At 37.7% G+C, this 26,258-nt stretch overlaps 1 protein-coding gene across 11 annotated transcripts in view; it reads right to left on the bottom strand.

Annotated features, from left to right (window-relative positions):
* The window catches only part of dmd (dystrophin), a 631,463-nt gene that overhangs the window by 149,408 nt on the left and 455,797 nt on the right, over positions 1 to 26,258 (bottom strand). For all 11 annotated transcript variants that reach the window (XM_066706366.1, XM_066706368.1, XM_066706373.1 and 8 more), the window contains 3 exons: positions 25,553 to 25,779; positions 11,094 to 11,211; positions 4,379 to 4,590 (listed from right to left, as the gene is read on the bottom strand). In XM_066706366.1, the coding sequence (XP_066562463.1) occupies positions 4,379 to 4,590; positions 11,094 to 11,211; positions 25,553 to 25,779 (557 nt within the window). The remainder of the gene's footprint in view (positions 1 to 4,378; positions 4,591 to 11,093; positions 11,212 to 25,552; positions 25,780 to 26,258) is intronic.

Here is a 26,258-nt window from a genome sequence, read left to right as displayed (position 1 = left end):
TAGAGGCAGTTCAGAGGAGAGCAACCAGACTTATTCCAGGTCTGAAGGGAATGTCCTACTGAGAGACTGAGGAACTGAACCTTTTCACCCTGGAACAGAGGAGACTACGTGGGGACTTGATCCAAGTCTTCAAAATCATGAAAGGCATCGACCACATCAAACCAGAGGAGCTTTTCCAGATCAGCAGGGACACATGCACTCGGGGACACAAATGGAAATTGGGCTTCAAGGCATTCAAAACAGAAAACAGGAGACACTTCTTTACACAGAGAGTAGTCACAATCTGGAATAAACTACCCAGCGATGTGGTTGAAGCTGAAAGTTTGGGAACATTTAAAAATAGTCTGGATAGGATCCTTGGATCACTTAGATATTAATGAACACCAAACGAGCACGATGGGTCGAATGGCCCCCTCTTGTTTGTAAACTTTCTTATGTTCTTATGTTCTATACTGTTTCTAATGTTATACATTTCAATCCTACCTGCATTCGCCCATTAAAAACAGAATAACTGATGGGATGCATTAGGTAAGTAACAATTGTAACATTGTGACTGGAAGTTTGATTTGGTCTGCGTCTAAAGCTCATTTATGGAAAGGGTTCACTTTCAGAATATTGTGTTACTGGACTACGTTTCATGTAGCTGAGCCACCTGTGACATCCACGTTTCAGCTAACCAAACGTGGAAAAAGAGAGCTAATGTCAAGCATAAGAACCCAGTTTAAAACGATTTATTTTCAAGGGGAAGAAGCCGGAACCTCAGGACACAGATTAGGCAAAGGCTAGTTTCTCCACTTTGCTCATACCTCCATGAAAAATCTTTTTAGTTCCAGAGATTGTATATTTAATGAAGCCAGAGTAGAGCTGCTGCTTTCTGAAAGTGAGCCTTTGCCCTTAACTTTGGACTTTCTCGCTTGACACTTCGGCTTTCTAGAAGCCAAAACCTTACTCAAGTTACCCCATACATATGGAATGGGTTTAAATGCTCTGCTGAGGTTTTAATGAAAGAAAATGCTTTTTTCTTCACAAACCTTTTGGAGCCCACTGCTGTGCTTTTAACAGTCCCAACTCATACAATGAAAACAAAATCCACTTTAAGGCCAGCTGCAGACGTTAAGACCAACTGAATCACATTGAAAAGATCATCATAAAACAAGCAACAAAATCTACTTTTTTGTTGCTTTTTCAGTAAGAACACTCACCTAAAGGATTATTAGGAACACCATACTAATACTGTGTTTGACCCCCTTTCGCCTTCAGAACTGCCTTAATTCTACGTGGCATTGATTCAACAAGGTGCTGAAAGCATTCTTTAGAAATGTTGGCCCATATTGATAGGATAGCATCTTGCAGTTGATGGAGATTTGTGGGATGCACATCCAGGGCACGAAGCTCCCGTTCCACCACATCCCAAAGATGCTCTATTGGGTTGAGATCTGGTGACTGTGGGGGCCAGTTTAGTACAGTGAACTCATTGTCATGTTCAAGAAACCAATTTGAAATGATTCGACCTTTGTGACATGGTGCATTATCCTGCTGGAAGTAGCCATCAGAGGATGGGTACATGGTGGTCATAAAGGGATGCACATGGTCAGAAACAATGCTCAGGTAGGCCGTGGCATTTAAACGATGCCCAATTGGCACTAAGGGGCCTAAAGTGTGCCAAGAAAACATCCCCCACACCATTACACCACCACCACCAGCCTGCACAGTGGTAACAAGGCATGATGGATCCATGTTCTCATTCTGTTTACGCCAAATTCTGACTCTACCATCTGAATGTCTCAACAGAAATCGAGACTCATCAGACCAGGCAACATTTTTCCAGTCTTCAACTGTCCAATTTTGGTGAGCTTGTGCAAATTGTAGCCTCTTTTTTCTATTTGTAGTGGAGATGAGTGGTACCCGGTGGGGTCTTCTGCTGTTGTAGCCCATCCACCTCAAGGTTGTACGTGTTGTGGCTTCACAAATGCTTTGCTGCATACCTCGGTTGTAACGAATGGTTATTTCAGTCAAAGTTGCTCTTCTATCAGCTTGAATCAGTCGGCCCATTCTCCTCTGACCTCTAGCATCAACAAGGCATTTTCGCCCACAGGACTGCCGCATACTGGATGTTTTTCCCTTTTCACACCATTCTTTGTAAACCCTAGAAATGGTTGTGCGTGAAAATCCCAGTAACTGAGCAGATTGTGAAATACTCAGACCGGCCCGTCTGGCACCAACAACCGTGCCACGCTCAAAATTGCTTAAATCACCTTTCTTTCCCATTCAGACATTCAGTTTGGAGTTCAGGAGATTGTCTTGACCAGGACCACACCCCTAAATGCATTGAAGCAACTGCCATGTGATTGGTTGGTTAGATAATTGCATTAATGAGAAATTGAACAGGTGTTCCTAATAATCCTTTAGGGGAGTGTATATCTCAGGTATGAATTATGTAAGACATTCAATTTAGCAGTTACTGTTATTAGAATGGCAGAAAAAATATATAAAAATTATCTCTTTTGCCAAAACCTTAACACCAAGGAGTAGCCGAGTTGCGGACAAGGACTTCAGTGATTTAGCAGAGATCTATAGGTTTTACACTTGGGAAAAACAATGCACTGTTTGTCATTTTCTTAATTTTGTCAATTTTCAAAGGTTGGTATTTAAAGAGTGGCTGCTTACATGTCCGTCTCCTTTCTGAGATTAAGAGCAGAGTGTTGCAATTAATGTTTTATAGGCCATTCTATTAAAGACCCATTATTTTCTGTCTTACATGACTTGATGTAATGGATTTTTATAATTAAACTAATGACTAGCATTTTTTTTATTTTTTTTTTCTTCTTTACTTTCAGGCCCCATTTATTTCAGAGCTCCATCTGAATAATCAAAATACCATTCAAAGTACTTCATTACCTTAATTTCATTATGACATTCCACCAAACGTTTCCTCTCCACCTTGGCCTTGTCATCCCCCAAATTTACAGACTTTATCAAGCGGCATAGAAATTGAAATGCATGCGTTCACTTCACTGCTTATGTTTATTTCTAATTTTCCTTAATCAACAGACACTTGCGAAGTTATTAGTCTGTGAGTCTAGATAATTAAAGCACTTAATTAAAAAACAAGTAAGCAAAGGCGACCAGCTCATTTTGTTTAGACGAATGCTTCACTAACCTTTTCAAAGTCACAACCATTTAAGCTGCGTCTCTGTTCTAGTTTTGTTTTAGAATCTGTTGAGTGGCTGACTCTGAAAGAAGTGACCAAATATGTGTAAAGTACATAACTGCAGTACATTACTGTCTTGTAATCCACTATCAATTGTGAATTGAAATGAAGAATCAGACATAAAATGAACTTCACAATCCCGTACCCTGTTACAGTTTTTCTATACATCTGTGTTGTTAAGCTCTTTAAGGTGGAGAAGACAATGAAACCAAAGTAAAGGAACTGAAGTGCATTTGATTTTGCTTACTATCAAATTGGCCTTCAAAGGTACCGTACAGAAAAGAGGAGGAATGACGAACTATCTTACTGACTTACTTGGAGGGTTTGATCTATCTCATGGGAGATTTAGTGGTTTTGATTTATTGTTAAATCATTTAAATTTTAATTAGTTTTTTGCAATTTTTTTCATTGTTTGCTTCAGTGGGTATTATAGGCAAAAGGATCAGAGGAAAAACATTAATGAGATTTTATTTCTAGGGCTGATGGGACAAGGATCAGAGGAAATAAAGATACATTTGTTTTGTGCTTAGTGAGGATTAATCCTAATTCTAGGACTGAAGGCATTTTTGTACTTTGAGTTTGCTGTTGGGATTATAGCTGTCGTTAGTTAAGACAGCAGTCTCTGCTCGATTTTAGCCACAACAGCGGTGCTGTGCAAAGTTTTACTTAATGACAGGGGCTGAGGTAAAATCTATGGACTATACAGTATTCCAAATCATCAGAAATGGGACTTGTGCTTATTTATGCTTTTCATACTGGAGGACTCTAAATTTGCTGTTTTCATTTCCGTTCCATAAGTCAAAATATACAGTGATGCAACCATGTGATGTTGACAGGATTGGGGGTGTCCACTTTCAGTGAAGAAAATTATCATATCCCTAGCAGACATGCTATCAGTTGGAAAGTCATTTCTTGAAAACAGAGCACACTGTATTGTCACATTGGTAAATCTACTGTGGGATATCTGGTATCATTTAAAGGCCTTTTCTGCTATGATAATATTCTCCATACATTCATATTTGTTATCTTGGCAATGTAAATTATCCACTGAAAACAAAAACAGATACTGCTCTTTGGCTAGAAGGCCTTGATGTCTCAAATGGCCTCTACTTAGTTCTCATACATCTTATGTTGAGAGTGCTGTTAGTCCCGTGCAACCTTTCCTACCTTCAGATCTGTATTCTGTTTCTTGAGCGCCTCCACAGTGTAGGATATCTCCTTCCATGACTCCAGTTTGGCCGTGGCTCTGTGCAGCAGGGGCTCGGCTTCATGTTTGGCCTCTAGCCACTGACTGGAGTCCTTCAGCATGTCCTGCAGCTGTCGTCTCCTGTCCTGAAGCCGTCCCTGCACCTCATCCCACTGCACCTGGATCTTATCAACTGCAAGCACAAAGAGACAGGTGACTGTGAGACACTGGAAGACACAGCTGTCTGCTAAACAAATACTACACACTACAGCCCACTCTTCCATAAGTGATAATACATAATCATTTTAGTAAATTTAATTAAGTTTTGTAACCACCAGCATTGAAATTACTAATTGTAAATACAATCCAAAGATAGAAACAAATGTTCACATGCCTTCAGAAATGTACACTTAAATAAGCACAGAAACAAAACAAAAAAGTGGAATCAGTAGGGTGCACTCGTATGTAAAAATGCTTATCTGAAGTATGAGGAGCAGATCAAACAGAACCTTGTGTACTCTTGACATCTTAGAAAATATGAATTTATATGTGCCAATTTCCCTGCCTTCACACCGATTCTTTACTTAATAGCTTATTACAACCTGTTCCACAAATATAGCCCCTGCAGCAGCCTTTTACGACTGACAAGTTTCACTGGAAAAACAAGCATTGTTGAGCCATTCCTCCTTCCTCTTCACGCTGCAATCCCAGAATCCAAAGTGCGGGATTTCGGTGTCGGCTGGAGGACCCAGTTATGTCACCTAGAGTCTGTCGCGCCCATCCAGCACTGTATGCACCAATTGGAAGTGTCAATAGTACCATTCAGGGCAGCTTCAGGAAGGAATAAAATCATTTCTGAGTGCTGTAAACAGAATCCCTCAGAGAAAGCACCCCTGGCAGCATGTCTCTAATCATATTTATTCAGAAGGTATTTTATGTTTATTGCACCTGACACTAGTGTAATTACTGCAGTGTTTATAGTTACCCCTGTTCCCTTTATTAAAGCTATTCTGACTACATTTTTGCAGGTTAACCCATCACTTTCCCTACTTGCCCACAACATGCATTCAGTAAAAACAGCTAACTAGCAGATCATCTTTCTACTGCATTTACTACAGACTAAGAAAAGAAAACCTTAACATTTGGAATTGCCTAGATAATCAAATAATATTTTTTTATATACAATTGTACATACACAGAGTCCAAACATAGGTAATACATGACAGTGCAGTACTAACATTAAAATCTAATTTTGATGAGTCATGTTGGGTTACAGCACAACGAACAGTCATGTACACAGTAGCACCAGTGTGACATAAAACTGGTTCTCAAAAGGAGGGTTAAGTACCATTGTTCAGTGAGTTAAACTCCATTAAATAAATGTAAAGATGACAAGGATATGCTGAATTGCTAACCATAGGCCTAATTCAGGAAACAAGCACTGTATATTTAATCAATCAGGGGATTTCATGGCATAAGAATATTTCAAAAAGTCCTCTTAACAAGACAATATTTTCTTGTTGCTTGTTTCGCTTACTTGTTAAATTGGACATCAATTTTTGAAGTACCCAGAACTGTGTAGTAATTGGGCATTTGTTTCAAAAATAACAATCATAGACAAAGTGTGAAAACTATGGAACAATGGACAGGCAATAAAACCCAACCCCTCACCCGACACACCCTCAAAGATATTAAGATAAATCATGCTGGATAGACTGATCGTAACATAAAAATAGGGGTCGGAGATATTGTTCAATCTGTACAATGGGAAATGGAAACTTAACTTTTTCCTTTTGAAGTATCCACCTATAAATTCCAGAATTTCATATCTGTGTCGGTTTCAGTGCTGGCTGAAATTGTGTTATAGGATGAGCACAGCTTGCGGTGCGAAGTATGTTGATGATGGATGTATGGAATAGATACAGGACTTTTTTTTCTAGCATGACACACTCAGAGGGGGATCTGGCACATGAAAACCGCATGGGGTGAAAATAATGAGCTGCAATAGTCTCCAGGTCTATTTTTTTCTCCCCCCCTCCACAATTGTACAGTATCTTTATCCTCCCTACAAGAGCACTTTCCATTTATGGACACAAGGAACTGTTGAAGCAGCTGAAATTTTGATACTGTTTGTTAACAACGTTCTTCAGTTCGCTTCCCTTTCCCAACATGGAGAGCTTTTCCTACCCTATTCTATGGACTATCAAACTGCCATTGCTGCACTAAAATGAGTTTGACTTAGAGGGGCTTCAGCTGTAACAGCTCAAAAACAAACACATACGAATATAAACAAACAAACAATAGATAGATATATAGATAATCAATCTGTTGGGGGAGGGCAGATGAAGTATATTTCTGTAAGCACCTGTGCAGTATCTAAGGAATTAGTACACCTAATTAACCATGATAAATCTCAGCTGGGCAAGGGAAATGTGCTTTCTATCTTACACCACACTTAAGGGGGTTGTGGGTGCAGTAATGGAACATTGCAGATCATCAGGCACAGTCCTCTGGAGGCTCGATCAGATCGTGAACTCTGACCTTTCCAGGTGAAAGAGAAACATTATGCTTCTGTGTTCACCGCTCCCAGGGGTGTACTTTGCATTACAGCATTTTTGCAATTACATTTGCTCACACAAACCATTTGGCCTCGCGGGTTAGCTAGGGATTCTGACGAGCCTGCAAACTCCATTCATTGCGAACACGTTAAAGACATTCAAATGGGGAATAAAACAGTGACACCAGTCAGACTGCAAAAGCCAAGGAATGCAAATTAGGGCCCCAGCAGAAAACAAATCGGGCGACCAATGTGGAAATTCATTATTATTTCCGACACTGATGGCCCTTTTAATTACAGACCTGCTCTAAACACATTTAAAGGAATGGTTTCATTTCAAAAACCTTATAAAAGTGTATCGTGGATACTAAGGATACAGGTTTATAAAAGTGGGATGTAACTAGTCATTTTCCTTATATGGTAATATGCCGTTTAAAACTATATACATAAAAACTCTTCATACATACATACTAGCAAAATATATCCGAATGGTCAACAGTGGCAAAACCAGGGTGTCCCATTGACACTGTATACAAATGGCATGCCTTGCTGCACTGTGGATTCTATTAAAGCTGTATAAGACCAACACTACACAACTGCAATAAGTTGCGTGTATACATCTCGTAGCTTTACTTTCATCTGGTTAACTCTGAGGCATCAGCTGGTTAACTTAAGGCAGAGGTATCCCTGGTCTTGATATACAGCAGAAACAGCTGTCAATGCAGGCTGAAAAAAGGCTCATCTAACCTTTAATTAACCTCAAATGCTAAACATATACAGGTCTATTCTATGCATATTTTTGTGTTGTGTTTTTTAGTTGGACAGGCTTCAATGTTGTGTAATCAGACAGAGAGTGAACTTGCTCTAATATAAGTGCTTTGAAGACAAGGCAGACACAAATCCAAAACACATCAGAGACAGAACTGGACCTGTGAAAAAAACATTTACAGATGGTAAGACATGCCAGGGTTTCATAGCTAGCTCCAAAAGTATTTTAATGCATTCCTCTTGTTCGGTATTGTAATCCCCTTGGAGCTTCACAACAATGTAAACACTGCTTCCTGGGTTCTCTCCTCTACCAACAACAACATAAAAAGACAACCCAAAAGCAAAATAAATCTCTACTTGTTAACATAAAGTTTATTACGAAGAAGTAGCATCTAAATTTGATTTGTCAAAAAATATGTTTTATCTTTAAAGTCAGACAAAATAAACAATCCTCAGGTGAATAAAATGGCAGAACAGAATATTTTATTACAGCCTACAATGTATTAATAATAAACTTCTTCTCCTGTCTGTCTCCCGAGGACCGTGCAGTATAATGGAGCTGAGCTGATGGAGTCAGTTTTGGGAAGGTATCAATTCCTGTGTTTGTGTGTGTGGGCTATTTTCCCCCAGTCTATGATTTTAGCCCTGTATAGCAGTTCATCTTTTTCTTTTCCTGCATACGAATGTATTCATGTAAACTGTCCTTGCTTTCAAACAGAAAATACTCCTGACATTCGGCATGCAATGGAAGAAAGACAAAGAAGAGAGATCCTATTCAAATGTGGGATATTATGGATTCATTCAAAGCAATACAAAGTAAATGACAAGGATTCAAGTACAAAGCTACAGGCACAATGTCACTTCAACAATGCAACTATATTTTTTAAAGGATAAATTATAAACTGAAGTGAACTGCCTGTAAGAAAATGGCAGTTTATAACTATATAACTCATAGTCGTAAAGAACATCTAAAAGTAAAGTATAAAATTAAAAAAAAAGTATTATGGTAATTGTGAAATATGATACCCACAGCCATAATGAATGTGCCAAGGTGTTTCAAATTCTCATTCCATTCATTAGCTATTTATGGGGTTCTTTTCTTCAGTGTCCTGCTGGAATTTCCTTAAATATCTGCCGCAGAATGCAAGTTCAGCTATAGCAAAGGCAATTTCTGTACTTCGATGATAAAGAAAACTGTTTAATGAATAGATAAAGTAGCTATTATACAGTGACCTCTAAGAGATGACATATAACTGCACCATGAGATCAGACATTAATAATTCTACCAAATGTACACAGAATATTACGTGCTGATTGTATTATCAAACACCACCATCATTAGTCTGTCCCTGTGTTCTCACAAGGACTACCTGATAAGTACAATATTGCAGCAGAGGAACTGGAATCCATACAAGCAAATATTTGTTAAGAATTATATAATTTGTGCACAGCATATTACATTTCTGTGAACAACCATTTGATAAGGCCTAAGAAAATACAAGGGAATACGGTGATGGATGAGATGAGGCCCTTCGTTTCACTGTAAACATTTAACCTGCTCTAATGTATTTAGTTGATTAAAATACATTTTCATCCAACTAAAAAGTAAGCAATTTGTTAAATGCCAGTACTTGCTGTATGTTTGCATATACTCTTTTCCCCATCTTTACCCCACTGTCAGGGAGGTATAGGAGCTGATATCTATGACTATGTTTTTTTCCTTTCTCAGCTGAGGTAGAGATGTGACCCTCAGACTTGATTTAAAGAATCTCAAGGCCACTGTTCAGTTCTTGTTTAACTGGGATTCTCTTTTAAAGTCAATGGTCCAGTGTTATGACCATGTCCAAATTTCAAGGTTGATTTGAAATCATAAATCAATGGCACAATTTTTCCACCTTACTCCACACATTGTGGGCTCGGCTCTCTCCAGTTTAATAATTGCTAGTGGCCTGTTGCTATTCCTTTGGGACAGTTTTTGTGCAGACACAATTATTCCACAGGATGGTCTGTTTTATTACTGAGATCAATAACTCAATGACCCTAACAAATCAAGCCACTCAACAGCTTTCTCTTCATTAATTTATTTTTCACTGGTGTTAAAGAAAGACTGTTTATATCAACACTCTTTAAATAATACTGTAAAGCCAATAGCTTGACGAGCCAGACTGGAAAGTTTGGACAAATGATCAGACTAAGAAAGAAAAAAAAATATTCAAGAGTTTCATGTACAGTCCCCCCAACTGTACACTGAATGCTGATTTTAACCTGAGTTGTATTTTATCTATGAATAGAAAAAAAAACAACAACTATATATGTCCATTAGGTGTTTGTGTGTATACAGCACACTTCCAGTTAGAATTATAATATTGAGAATACAACTGAACTAGTAATGTGATTTATTGTTTGTTCCATATATAAATAAGATTCCAATATTGGAATTCTAACTGGAAGTGTAGCTGCCATAGTTTTACTAAATGACCTTGCAAATACAAACAACAAACAATTTTCCAAAGATAATAATTCCTGCTTTCGGAGGCAATAAAAAGAGGCACCAAACACCAGACCCTGTTTTTCATAAAGACTTCTTGGCAGCATATTGTGTGCTGAACTTTCACTGTGGGTAACTGTCTATGAGGTTATATCCACAAAGAAAGTCATACCTGATTGATTCATATACAGAACCCTAACACACAGCTTTCCACTGCAAACACCTGCAAATAAACCCTTTCAGGCAATAAAGCAATAAAAACAGAAAGCATTAAAAATAAAGGCGCTGGCTAGAAACCAAAGACCACTTACAGAAATTATACAAGACTGTAAATGACAGAGTAAGAAAAGCGAACAATAACCCATATCTATTATAAGATGATAATGAAACCCTAAACAGTGCCAATGATATAAATTACATACAGAAAATTCGACATCACAGAGCCTGGGAGACAGCAGCCCTCTGTTTCAGACTGTTCCTAAAGACAGCTTCACTGTCTCTGCATAAGGTGTGTGAAGCACGGTATTCTAGCATTGGGCCTTCCTCACAAGACTCCTTCCGTTTGACTTCACCCTGACTTCCTGTGAATAGGAAGACACAGTAGCAGAGACTTCACAGTCTTTCTATTAATGCCTCATGGTCTTCAGCATTTGGGAACTGTAGTTGGACTTGACTTGGACTAAAACTTGGAATCATTTCTTAGGTGACCTGAACTGAGCCATTATGTGAAGCAGCCACAGCAGAACCCTGGCTTCCAGAGGTAAAAGGCCCCTAACACTGAAGCATAAAGTCACCATGACCCAGGCTGCCCAACCACCCATTGCACGGCAGTGTCCTCCTGACGCTTGTGGTTGAGCTCGTGGTGCGTTACGGTAGAACTTACTGCGGTCGGTGATGATGGCGCGTGCCTCTTGATTGTTGGACTTGTTTTTCAAGTTCTGTGCCGCAGTAATAAGATTCTCCAGCTGAGGGCGTTTCTGGTCAAGGTCCTGCAATGTTGCCTGTTTAGAAAAAGGAAAGGAGAAATCACCTCCAGTCATGACATGGATCTGATATTTATGTGTAATTCAATGTGTCATTGTCGGTTGAAATAAGTTTGAAGTCGGGGACAATACTCAATGAGACAACAATATTCAACAATATAAAACAGTATTTTTAAATTTTTTGTACTTCTGTTAAGCAAGGATATACAGGCTTCACACTGAATTTGTCCCTTGCATGAATTTAAGAGAAAATGGCCTACAAATGCTTGATACAAACTCTCTAATGTCCATGCTAACAATCATATACTTATGATTCTTCTCATGTATTTTCAGTGCTTTCTAATCACTTACAAATGCACCAATCTTCACTTACAGCATGGGGCACCCTTATTAAATTGTTATTAATGATTTTGCTCTCTGGAAGAATATATTTCCTATGGACACTGGCAACATTTGATACTCCCCATGTAACAATTGTTAAACTTGACTCTCAAGGAAAGCAAAACGGTATTGATTTGTCATTAAAATGAATTACAGTTATAGCTAATCAAAGCAAGATGCATTTTCAAGTGTTTGCGTGAATGTTCCTACACAATAGCCAATTCTTCTTCACTTTAGGCTGGAATGAAAGAAACAACATTAAAAGCATTACTTATTACACATGCAGTAATGTGCTCATTAATCAGCAGAGACTTAAAAGCATGGCCACTTTAACCCTCCTCTATACATAAAGTTACTATAACAATAAAAATGATAAACAGTGTTTGTTTTTGGAAAGATTATTGCGCCCTAAATCCATTAACTTCAAAAACATGAGGAAAAAAATAAAAAAAGTCTGTTCAGCATTTGAAATGCAAAGCAAAAACCCACAATGATTTATCTGCATTACAGCAATTTTTGAAATTAAAACTCAGGAACTTGGCCGGACCAACAAGAGAATAAAGGAGAACATCCTCCTTTAGTGAATGAATTAATTAATGTTTTCTTCCCAATGTAGATTTCTGTCCTTTCTGGAATTTGTGTGTGAAAACAAAAAAACATTCTACAAGGTTTTAGGATCAAATCATCTGGCCCACATCCGTCTCAACATTCAAAATCAATCTTTTTGTTGTGACTTTGTAATCTACCGGTTCAAATATTAATACGCCCTGGGGTTTACAGCAGAAACTAAGAAGTTGTAGAAGTGACAGTGTTACAGCTTGAGATTTTTGAGATTCTGTTTACACCAAAGAACAAGAACCCAATTAATGTCAGGCTCTCCACTAAATGTTTTTGTGTGAGCGTTTATTCAGAAAGAAAAATGTTGAGAACGTATTGAAAAAACACAGCCATAGTGTTACCCCAGATAAAACACATAACCAAAAAACAACAACATATATTCATGTATAAAAAGAAAAGGATGGGAAAGTAATTAAAGTTCAATTTTATGGTAATATTTTATAGGTCACAGTGTTACCCAAGGCAACAGCGCTAATATAATCTGTTCGCAGCTCCATGCGTACTGGACCACGTTTGTTCTGCAGTGAAAGCAGACGGCGGGAGGATGCTGGTAATGAGCCGGCACTGCACTGCTTTGGCACAGGTAACGTGGGAGTGAAGCCACAGATGGCAGTGTGAAATGTCAGTCAGGATTTGCATGTCTAGCGCATTCTAAATGTTTACATTGTTATTTAGAAGTACACACTTCCAAGCGCATTATATATTCAGAGTTTAGTTGGGGACCAAGGACTCAATTTGATTGTAGCTTCAGTATTGCAAAACAAAAACTAAATAAATACTTAAATAATACAACAGATGTTTACAATAATAATAATAAATACATTTCTCCATCCACACATAATGAAGGAACGTTAGTTTTGTGGATGATATCATGCTGATAAGAATAAATATTTGTTCAAAGAGGTGTCAAGGCATGCAGACGGAAGATTTAGTCAGTTCCATTCTGCTCCCCAACGGTGTTTGCTCGATGACAAATGGATATTTCCTCACTAAGGGATTTCGGGTGACATACAGTGCAACTGCACATTCACGAGATGCTGATGGGAATGCTTTCTAGATGTGCAGAAAAACAGTCAGCAGAATGCCAAAACACATTTTCCTCTGAATGTAATGTAGTGCACTTTAGAGTCAGATATTGAGAGAGTTCAGTGGTGAGAATCCTGCATTTACCCTATTATCTCAGTTGCTTTAGAGGTGTAAATATAGAAGGCTTCCATATCGACACAAATGTTATTATATAAATTTTTAATATTAGTAACCCCCCCGCCTTGAAACGTGGTCTTTTGATTGAATCTGGAGCAGATGTTCCCCATAGGTGTTATTAAAGTGGGAAACAGAAGGGTGGAATGATATGATAAGTGATTTGGACTTGAGGCTTTTTTCATGAAAAGAGCATTTGCATTGATGAGACAGTTCCTTAAGAGCTGAGGCTTTTGATTTAATCAAGCTTTCTCAGCTGTGTGTCTTCAGCTGCCCTTTCGTGTGATTAAAAAATTGAGAGTGGGTTCTTATTCAGAGACAAGGCTCTGTCTCCTTAGAAGAATATTGGTCTGTTGCCCTTGGTGTAAGTTGGCAGAGACTGCTGAAAAAATAACACATATATATATATATATATATATATATATATATATATATATATATATATATATATATACACACGTGATTAGTACAATAACTGTAGCCCTTACACTACACAAGTCACAATAATAGAGAATGCTAGAGTGATTGACCATCTTTGTGCTACGTGTTGTGTACTAAATTTGTGTATTTCTGCAGCTTGAGTCAAAGCCCTGATGAATCAGCACAATATTGTCTCATGGTATGATTACATTTAATTTAGATTTGTTCTTTTTCTGCCATCAGGGCTTTTATCTCTGACAAACATTCTTTAATACTTCTTGGGATGTTCAGGAGGAAACGCATGTGCTGAGGCACAAAGCTGCAAATTAGAGATATAAAGACTCCCTGATTTTTATGTCACTGAAAAAGCAGCAATTCCCTCATGGGGCATAACAAGTTTCAAAAGCAAAAAAGCAAAAAAAAAAAAAGAATGGTTTGCTTTATATTTTCAAGGGTAAAATGCAACTCATCACACAATCACACAGGCTGCGCAGAAAGATTAATTACATCTGTACTTGCCATAATGGTATGCTAATGAATTTCTGAGCTGATGGAAATTGTGAATATTTTATTGCTGCTCTAGAATATTTCATAAGTGTGCAATGTAATAAACATTTCTTATTAAAGAATTGGAAGAAAAATAGGCGCAGAGGTTGCAGGCCTATTTAGCCAGGAAGTCTAATTCATTCATGAAGTTTGACGGCAAGTAGAACATTGATGGTTTTGAATAATTACAACAGTTCCTGTGATAATGCACCTAATTTACATTTTGGGATTAAAATGGCCTCTTTCATATCCAAGCCAAAAAGTCAATTGCATTTGCTCTGCACCCGTCGGGTTGAAAAGAAGTGTTGTAATCATTTTCTCTAACATATATATGAATAAAATTAATGATTAAGATGTAAGGGGTGTCACTTTCACAGTGAATTTCATTTCACCAAAATAAAATCATCATGCACAGGCAGACACGATATGGGGAGAGTGAAAACAGGGTTGTGCCACTGTGTGTTTATCTAGTTATTACAACATCTGAATTAAAACTAATGCAACTGCCTGCTCCTGTTAAATAAATGAATGATGAATAAATAAATGAATAAACATACAAATAAACAAAATATTAATCTGTTTTAGTCAAGTGGAAAATGTTAAATAACAAATTCAGTCGATATACTCTATATATCATTGTTCTGCTCAGCATTGTTTCATCACTTCAATGGGAGAGTGAAGGCAGTGCTTATTATGCTATATTGTTAAATGCGCCTTGCCTATGAAATCTGGCAGCTCTGTCTGTTAAATTGTTACTTTCTATCATCTTTTACATTTTTCATTGGTCATTAAAACTGTATAGGGTAAATGCAATCCTGGGCATGCATTTCACATTTCGGTAGTTGTGTTTTCAATATTTAAATTACCACATGGATCCAGTTTCTTTGAAAAATGTTGACGCATGTCAGCCAGTAACTGATCATTTTAAGGAAACATCCATAAATCAGTCTCAAGAGGATATCAAAGAGTATGGAAGCTGTATGCAGAAATGCAGTTGGACTAAAAGTTACACATTGAAGTGCAACAGATCGTTTAAGACTGCGAGCCCCAGGACAAAGTGTCATCTCCTGCAATACCATATCCTTATCATTCATCAAATTCATGTGGCAGATTGAACAATTGAACTCAGGGGAGACAGAACAACAGCTGCTGCCCTTGTTACTTTACACAGAAGAAAAAAGTACAGCAACATTAACAACGTTCTGCGCTCTGCTTTGATTTTTTGTTTTGTAGTTTGTTTTTGTATCCCTTGCTGTCCACAGACCATTGATTGCCGCTGGCTATATTTTCTATACTAAGCTCCGCTCTGACACTGCTGGTGCTGTTATTGTAACTGCAGGTGACCAGCATTGTTCCTGTCGCTTTAATCACACAGTGCTTTGTGATGAAAAGTCCCATGATAATGCTCTTTTCTGTGCTCAGATATCCCATCACTCTCATCCACGCACTCAATGAAGATTATGTCAAATAAGACTAATAATATCAAATATATGCCATTTTAAGATTCAAATGTTGCCAGTTTTTAGCTGTTATCCACAACATCATGAGTTTAGCCCTTTTAAACTAAAATCAGTGAGAACTACCAGACTAACAGGTTGAAATTAGATTATATTAATGCTATCTTCCTATCCAAAACACAGCATTGTTTAAGCATGCAAATTAGATAGAGTATGTAATAATATCATTAAAATAATTAAATGTCTCCCCCACCTCCAAAAAAAAAGGAAAAACATAAATACAGTATACTGAAGTTCATCCACTGCACCAAAACCTTTCTTTTCATTAAGCCACTGGTATCTACAATAACCTTGCCCCTAAGGCAACCCCCCCACCACCACCACCACAAAACAAAAACAAAACAAATGAAAACAACAACAGAAAGAAATGTTGGAGCTGCCCCAATCCATTCTGTCATTAAGTTAACTTAACAAGGTCTGATCAATTCAATTACCATATTGAGAAGGTGGAGTCAAGTGTCACAATGGAGTTCCTTTTCAAATTAATATAATGTCTATTCCCAGTCGAAATAAGTGTCAGTGGCTTGTGACAGCCAGCTCAGCTGGAACTAACGGCTGGAAGAACCGCAGAGAGACCGCTATCTGTCTGGGAGTGATATCCCAGAGGAATGTAAAATCTGATGCCTTTGGAGCAGGAGAGATCTGCACTTCCAATTCCCCAGGGGCCGGCCTTTACTCCTCTACTGATGACAAATTAAAAATGAATAGATGAAAGTCCACCACAGAGAGTTGCATGTTTATTGCTCACGTGACATGTTGCAAATAAATATGATGATGAAAACTGCTATACATAAGTTATGATAACATGATTTTAACAGAAAAAGATTATTCATTTTCTTAAAATGTCACAAAATATCAAAACAGCTGAATGCTAGAGAGCTCAGAATGATTACTACACCAAATCCTCAATTATTGTATTACTTGTTGCGTTTCTTTTTTCATATAAAGAGGTAAACTGTCATCATCCTTAATCTATTTTACATTTAAATGAAATCACAATAAAAGGATTATTTAAAAAAAATGAAATCAATAAAAGTTAGCTTATAATGCAAAGCCCCTATTCATTAGGCAGAGCAGTTTTACTGAAAGACTCATGCAGTATGTCTTCCTTCTCTTGGCGATATCTGTATCCATATCTCCTATGCTCCATTACCTCTGTACCAGCCAGGGAAATGTTTGCACATAATAGCATTTCATTCCTGATTGAATTTACACTAAGAGTGTTCCTCCCCAGCACATACACCATTTTTCACTTTAGTACTGCTCCAAAGCCTTTTAAGGAAGGGCAAATTCAATTTACAGCATTGGGAAGTCACCTGTATTTGAAGGCTTAAATGTATTTCTTTTAATGTATTTATGACACCTACAAGATCATTCTTGTTTTCACTTTTCTGCCAGGATAGTATGAAACAAAGAAAATCAAGAGAGATCAGTTTTTCATCTTTGTGCAATCCTTTTCTTGCTAAATCCATACACAAACAAACACACACACACATACACACACACACACGCATATATATTTTGGCTCATGCATTCATATATGTTCATGTATTCTTCATTATAGCTACATTTTATCTGTTCAATTGGTTTGAAAACTCCTGCAATTGCTAAAAGAGACTGGGTTGCCTCTTTCTGCAAACAAACATATAAAACAAAAATATATATCTGAGATCTCACACTACTGCTTTGTTTGTAAGTTTTTAAAGCTCTGAGATGTTTTGACAGGATAAATATATTTTAAGAACATACTTATTGTGCTATATTGTAATTTTTACATGGCATTGTAGTATCTCAAAAACAGACGTATGTTGCTTGCCCTAAAACCACTTATATGTTTACTGCTGAATGGCTTGCTTTGGTATTTCACATTCTCTAAAAAATATCTATTTAGCTTAGTATGATGCTGGAGAGCTGTTATCAAAAGACTGAACTAAATGAGCATAGACACATTTTCACCAGATCTTATTATAATAGTCAAGAAGCAACATCTATGTTCTGGACTCCTCTTTATAACATATCATGTTATATAATGTTTGGGGTTTTGGCAACATTTCAGTTCTGCATGGATGCTGTGCACGCCTTTGATACAATTTACAGCACATTACAGATATAATGATCGCAGTGAACCAAACTTTATACATACTACAGGAGCGTGTGCGTAGAAGGGCTGTGTGACGGACAGGCATACAAAACAGTGCACGGGGGTTACTCCCATCTCTCTCACAATCTATTATAAGGTATATAGCCTGACTAAACAAGAACAATAATAAACCAAAATGATCTACATCTGTTTTGGACTGTCTTTGAGTCATTGGATACAAACAAAGGCAACAACAATAGCTGCAGCTCAAGACTACTTTAGTGCAAAAAATAGTTATGTGTCGTGCTGCAGTACTGACGTGGTTACTGCAGCAAAGAAAGGTTACTTCATTAAAGAAATTCGGTTTTCTATCATGCACACCTATACAAAGTACTGGGGTTCCTCGCTTCTTCTATCTGGAGGATGTACAGGTGAGATTATCTTTGAGGCCTAGTGGACCCACAGCAAGAGAGCAGACCATCACCAGCAGAGCTTTAACACAGCCCTTTCGCCTCGTTACAGCTGTCTGCATTTCAAATACTACACAGTCTTTGTCATGGTAAGACGCATTGCACGTAAATATTGCCTGGAAATGTCTCAGCCAAGCTTATGATTATATGATTCTTGAAGTTTTGTATTCACCAAAAAGGGCCCTGCATGGCTTCAGTTGTATGGGCATCATCACTGGTAACATGCCATGTCAGACTCTCGAAGAAGCTTTCTTTTGAACTGAAGAACATTAGCAGTTACAGGGGATTTTTAATTGTAGAGTAATATATATGATGAAAAAGGTCACTCTTAGCTCCAATATGTCTTTTCTCAGCAAAGACAGATTGAACATATTTACAGCTTTGGGGAACCAGAGCACATATAAACTGCTGAGACAGACAGTTTCTTCTTTTCTCTCTCTTTTTTTTTTGCTAACATGCCAAATAAAAGTTTCTTCTAAAAATAACAAATGATCTCATTATAGTCTTGTGCTGATTAAACTAACAAGGTGGATTAAAATGCCCATTATCATTCTCCGAAAGTGTTTTTTTCCCTCCTGTGCTCTTCCATTGGAGAGATAAAGCTATCTGCAGCCTGTAAATCATTAGGAGAGATCTGTAGTTCATCCTGAGAAATTCAGCAACATTACAGCTTCCTGATTGTATTAGGACTCACTGGATCTCAGAGGAACACTGGAACTTTGTTTGTGTGCTGGTGTGTTCATTTATTTATTTATTTGGGCTTTCTAAGGTGCATAGATGATCTATATACTGTATAAAAGAATTAATGTATAATTTAAATTCTCTTGTAGTGTGAAACATGAGATTTGCATGTGCTTTACAAGGTGGAACTGAAAGATAAGAGCAGCAAAAAAGCTACATAGAAATGTATGCTGGAACTGAGAAATAACCAACTGGAAATGCAAAAGAACTTTGCAATAATACAAAAACTGGTGCAAAAAATAAATAATGTTTTGGATAACTAAGGAGGAAAAATGTGGAGCCTATAGCAGAGATGAAGTCTGGAGACAGGGTCTTGGTCTGGACACCTGCCTAGGGGCCAAATTGTGAGATTCTGGTCTCTGCAAGTCTGGTCTAGGCCTGGATAGCGATTTCAGCATGTAAACCACGGTCTTATTTATTTTAAATTAATATTATTTTATGGCCCCATTTTACAAAAAAACAAACCAGCTTCTTCCACACAGCACAATTTTTCCTGTACTAGTTTAGTTTCCCTAACAAAATTACTGATCTATTTTTAATTAAATAAGTTCCAGTGAAAGTGTTGAAAACTAGTCCCCATACAACCATCAAATTAAAAGAATGCATAATGAATCTCTCTGCTCGCCAATGTACTTTATCTAATTTTACAATCACAGGGAAAAGACAGAAACTAAGAAACCATTTTCACTAATAAAAAGATGCCCCCAGATGTTTATGTAAAACATAAATCTCAATCCAGCAGCAGTTTTTGAACAACAGAACTGAAATGATGTTGAAGTCGCCTTCCAATTTTGAATTTGATAAACAGAACAAAAAATTGACAATGAAGTCTTGGGATTGTAATACTAAGGTGACAGAAGTGCAAAGTCAGACCTGCAAGTTTTTAGGGAGTTCCATATGTGTGTGTGACCCTGTGTTCTTGTTTAGGAGGCTTGTTTTCCTTCAACTCTGTCTGCCCTGATTATTCCTTTTTTCCATATAGCACTCTGTAGCAAAAGCCCAAAGGCTACAATATGCTTAGAGCTGTTTAAGACATGGGCTGAATGGTTTGAGAATGAAAAATGTGTTTTTGTTTTGAAAAGGGCACATTACAACAAAAATCTCAAACTAACAGTCACTTATGCTGTGAAAAGAACAATAATTCTCAAGTAACTATTCACACATAATAAAACACACTGGAAAAACCAATTACAAGGGCAAGAACCCCATCCGTTATCTCCCATTCATATTATAATCATACTTAGTTCTGATGTGGAATAGATGTATTATTTTAAACATCTGTTCCACTTGATCGTTGAGTTTTCGTAATGTTCAGACAGAGGGTTCGCTGTTGCATAAATACAGATGAATGACTGCATGATGTTCATTTCCATATTTTATTCTTAGCTTTATGCTCTATCAACCAAACATTTAATGTTAAACAATCAAATGGATTTTCAATGAACAGACTTATCATCTGGCCACACGTAAAACCACATCTGGAAAACAAATTTGAACATTGAAAAGGAAAATATTGTGCAACTAACATCTTAATACCGTTTTCTCAGTTTCGTCAGTTCTCCACCATAGCTGTTGTAAAGTTACACTACCGCCCTCAACACTACATTAAATCAGAGCTGAGATGCGACAAGCTTTCTCAGCAAAAGCAGACACACTTATCTAACTGTCTCGAAATGGTGATATTTTATTATTATTAAGTACGAACAAATGTAAGGTTTAAACAAAATTCCCATTGCAAAGCACATACTCTGCAGATCTCAACTGCGGTCCATCATATATTGCTACTCATTTTGTCAGTAGTCATTTGGATTAGCTGCAATGATGCCACTGCTAGGGGCAGGAGTTGTAATATATGGTGGGGTTTATTGCTGGGTTACTTTGGGGTCTCCCAAGTGGGTGAGGGTGGTGTGAGATTGCCAAAATCTTAATTTTGAAGTAGAAGAAACAATTAAGGAATCAATGAGCCAAGAATAGGATACCTTAAATTGTATACAAGTATTGATTGTCCTGTCTGGTCTACATCTGGATACTATACTAGTGATATACAAACAATAAGACACACATCCTCCAGTTGTACTGATTCACGAATACAGAATCCCTGATTTTGTTTTATGCTGTAGAATAAAATACACTGAACACTTCCTAGAATATGCTCCTCTGCTATGCCATCTATTTTTATGGTATATATATATATGCAATCGTTCGATCACTATTATTATAATAACTATAATTATAATAACCATCTGCCTTAGAAATTATTTGTGATTAATAACAAAAAGGGTTTCAAATAATTATCCAGTCATTAAAAATTCTTTGATAACTCCCATTTTAGAGGCAGTATAACATAATGAATTAGTACTCATAAAAGTTACCTAGCAAGAAAGAAGAACTCTAACACATGGGGGTCACTGGGAAGCAGAAATGTTTAACGTTGAAATCTCACTCCAGCATCAAGCTATCCATTTATATAAATATATTTAAATAAATTGATGTATAGAAATAAAGATAATGTAGAATGTAAATATAAGAGTTTACATTCCACATAAATGTACATACACATATACACAGGTCAAAGGTTTATGAAGCAAAAAGCATGAGGGCCCGATGTCCTCTAGTGGGACCTATGCTCACAGCCCAGCACCATGCAGCTCGATTGGCATTCGCCAGAGAACACCAGAATTGGCAGGTCCGCCATTGGCGCCCCGTTCTCTTCACAGATGAGAGCAGGTTCACACTGAGCACATGTGACAGACATGAAAGAGTCTGGAGACGCCGTGGTGAACGTTATACATCATCCAGCATGACCGGTTTGGCGGTGGATCAGTGATGGTCTGGGGAGGCATATCCTTGGAGGGTCGCATACACCTCCACATTATAGCCAATGGTACCCTGACTGATATCAGGTACCGGGATGAAATCCTCAGACCCATCGTCAGACCTTACACTGGTGCAGTGGGCCCTGAGTTCCTCCTGGTGCAGGACAACGCCCGGCCTCATATGGCCACAGTGTGTAGGCAGTTCCTAGATGACAATGGCATTGATGCCACTGACTGGCCCTCACGTTCCCCAGACCTGAATCCAATTGAGAACCTTTGGGATGTATCGGTGCATCCGACGCCGCCAAGTAGCGCCACAGACTGTCCAGGAGCTCACTGATGCCCTGATCCAGGTCTGGGAGGAGATCCCCCAGGACACCATCCGCGGTCTCATCAGGAGCATGCCCAGACGATGTCGGAAGTGCATACAGGCACATGGGGGCCATACACACTACTGAGTCACATTATGAGTTACCGTGATGAAATTCATGCAAGTTGGAACAGCCTGTGATTTCAATTGTTTGCTTTGATTTTCGGTGTGAGTTTAAATCCAGCCCTTAATCGGTTGGTGATTTTGGTTTCCAATGACCGTTGTTACATCGTTTTGTTCTCAACGAATTACACAATGTAAAGTAAAGATTTTGATATTTAATATATTTAATATATTAATATAAGTGTTCCCTTAATTTTTTTGAGCAGTGTATAATAGACAAATAAGTATACTTCAATTAACAACATGTATTCTAGTTTCACAGAATAACAGTTTCAAATGATGGAATACTTTCAAATAAATACATTCACACATAAACATAACTGACAGAGCCCTAAAAGCCTTTTAAAATACTAGCACAAAAAGGCAGAACGTTGCAGGGGAAAGACTGTTCTGTGAAGAACAGACCACATCTCTCTCATCAGGACTCAATAAATCTGCTTCTCAACAGTAATGGGAAATGTACAATCTCTGTGAGAATTTGTCAAGAGAGAAAAAGTCTGTTATGTAAAAATAAATAAATAATAACAACAATAAACAGACGAGAGAGGCTGATTCCTCTCATCTTCTTGTGCTGTGCTGACTGCATCGACAAAAGGTCAAGGCTGCTTTTACTATTTTGCATCAGAAGACTCCTTTGGCATCTTCAAATAATGTTTGAAGATGCACTTGTCAAAGCCTGTATCCTCCAGCTAATAAGTAATTGTCTTCAGTGATCTTCTGATTTTAAATAGGTCCTGATGACACAGCACAATCAAAAATGCTATTGTACACTGTGGAGTACAACGGAGCTGCAGAGACACACGGGCACAAGGTTTTGCTTAAATTCAACGAGCTGCGAACAGCCCAGCAGCACCGACACAAAGGGAGCTCAATCTGTGGGTCTCATAGGCAGGGGGAAAATTAAAGTGAATTTAATTTGAAATCATACTGTAAGGGGAAAAATGTAATACACATCAAACATATTTTCAGAACAAACCTCATTACACAACTCGTGGCCTTTCCCAGGATAGTATTATCATTGATTTGCTGGTCCTACAACATAGGACCAATCTGTTTCTCATAGAAAGATGCCCTTCTATGCTTTTTATTGCATGTTTTTATGTCACATCTGCTCCTTCTCCATATATTTATATATTGTTTTAGAAATGTTTGTACCTTTATTTTTGCATTATGTGAACTTTGTTCTAGAAAGTAAACAATTATTTTAAGTGAACAGAGTAATACCATAATTTCATGGAGAATTCAAATATTATAATTTTGTCTAGAAACAGTAATAAACTGTTTATTTTAATAAGCAATTGTATTGCTTCTCTGGATATGCAGCTGCTCCTCAACTTACAAAAGGAGAACATCTATGCATCTTTAAAAATGTTACCTTTATCCCAATTGTGACCAACAGTTTAAAATATTTTGATGTTTCACCTAGGTCTGAGAGATTAATCTTACAGAATGTTTCGTCACGTGCAATGATAGTACTATATACACACACTATGTACTTACATGTTGGGACAACAGACACATTAATAAGAGGCAGCCATTCACAGAACATTAAAGGTGAATGTCCACCTTGGGCCATATAGTGCTGCAACCCTTTTGACAGATGGCTGCAGAAAATATGTCACATTTTTATTCCGTTAGAGAGGCTGATTTCCGCAGCCTCTTCCTCATTCACTATTACAGTTCAATCCAGAAATGCTTTTTGGGTATTGAGGTCACCAGTGGTGGCTAGTGGCCAACATTTGTGGGTGTTCACACTTCAGATGTAGCTCATGGGGTGGGTTATTTTGGGGTTGGTGTCCAGGGGGCTGACCGGTGTTTAAATGCTATATCTCAAACAACCCATAGTTGTAGAAAAGACTGATCTAATATTTAAAAATGTCTAGAAAAAACTAAGAAAAATAAAGAAAAAATCCTGACATAGATTGACAGGATTTTATATTTATTTATTCACCAATTTACTCGAACCTCTGAAATCATTATTGTCCCCCATCAGGCACTTCTTAATTATGCTTTTGTGTTGGTAGAACAATAGGTCCTAACTATATATTTTCTGGCAGTACATGGGTGTCCACAATATCACACTACATATTGCTGGTCCTCTGCCCTCTTCAAATCATGTATCATGTATGCTGTATATGTTTTAAGATAATATTAGAGAACAGCTTATTGTTTATCCTGAATTTAAACTTGCATACAAAAAGAAGTGTGCTGCCACTAATTTTCCATGATGAGAGTGTTGTGCAGGCCCGTGTAAGGAGCTGGTCTCTTTCTTGTCTGTGTTTTACAAATGTCTCACCCTCTCTCCCAGCCCACTGCAGCCTCGTCCCCATGGTGGCATTTCATCAACATTGCATTCAAGCAAAGTTCACCAGAAGGCTAATGATGTCTTTAACACTTCTCTTCACATCAAGTGAGACCTGGTTTGTGCCAATCAGCTTGTGCTACTCAGGAACTGCAGTAAAACCCCAGTGAATTTTATCACCACATCCCTGCCAAACTACCCTGGAGAGCATAGGGATTTCCTTTGTTTTTCTGATTCAATTTTATTTGTATTTAGTTATTACTATTATAGTAGCGAAGGCTTATTTCTCATCAAGACAGAATGCTCCACTATATAGGTGGCTTTCCTTTTTCAGAGGAATATAATCAATTTATATTGTAAATAGTACAAACTATAAAGAACATTAAGTCTCAGTTATTTATCATGCTGTACATGTCTTTCTTCAGAATAACCACCCGTCTTTTTAACACTTGGGAATTGGTGAAGTACCTGTACTGTAACACAGTGTTGTGAAACTTAGTATCATCTGTTTTTATGTGCAACTGCAACTTGTCCAATTAAAAACAATAACATAAAAGATATAGAAATACCTGTGAACATGCAGGATAGATTTTGCTCTGAATGTGCTGCATGGAAATGAACAGAGCCAGCTTGCAAATGATTGTTATAAGCCCTGACTTTGGAAAAAACCTAATCTGGCAGGTCAGGGAAACGCACAGATGCAAGACTTCTGTTGTGCGATCCTCAGCACTGCACATATTATGTACTAGTCATTAGATATTCATTGTATTCGTACCTTCTGTTTGTCAATCATGTCATTGATTTCTTCAAGGTCTCCCACCGTCACTATCTGGGTTCTGATCATATGATCCAGTAGAGACAGCCAATCGGTGAGCTCAACCCAGGCCTTATTGAAGTCAGCCAGGGCTGGTACCTCCATGAGCAGAGAAGATGGCATTTCCAGCTTAGAGATGTGGGTTTCCTTGGTAACCAGGGTTTTTGTCACTACGGTAACTGTTTGACCTATAGAAGCAATTTGAAGGAAATAATTAATTACATTAGCAGGGAACAGGTTACAAGCCATTTATATCTCTAATCACTTAGTTACCTTACTTGAAAGAAAACTATTAGGAATTGTCTGGGTAACACTGTTCTCTCCATTAGCTACAATGGTCCATTACTGTCAGTAGGATTTTATAACAGCTTCTTAAGTAAAGACAGACAGGTGAGGAAGACAGAAAGCAAGGGAAAATAACGTATTCAAATTTCCTATAGGCTCTTTATATTTTGAGTATGTGTGTTTTTATCACAATAAATCCCAATATCTTTCTGGAGCTGCACAAGACTAAAACACATTTCCAGGACCGACTGATTCAGGTATTTGCTTTGCACTGTCACACAAAAACCCACTTGAAAAGAGCCAAGCCAGACAATGCAGCCAAACACAGTAGCTGAGAACACTTTGGCACTTGTGAAATAATATCAGTCTTTTATCATTATAT

This window comes from Amia ocellicauda, chromosome 6, assembly GCF_036373705.1.
Source record: "Amia ocellicauda isolate fAmiCal2 chromosome 6, fAmiCal2.hap1, whole genome shotgun sequence".
NCBI classification, from domain to species: Eukaryota; Metazoa; Chordata; class Actinopteri; order Amiiformes; family Amiidae; genus Amia; species Amia ocellicauda.
This window is presented reverse-complemented; position numbering and strand designations above follow the sequence as displayed.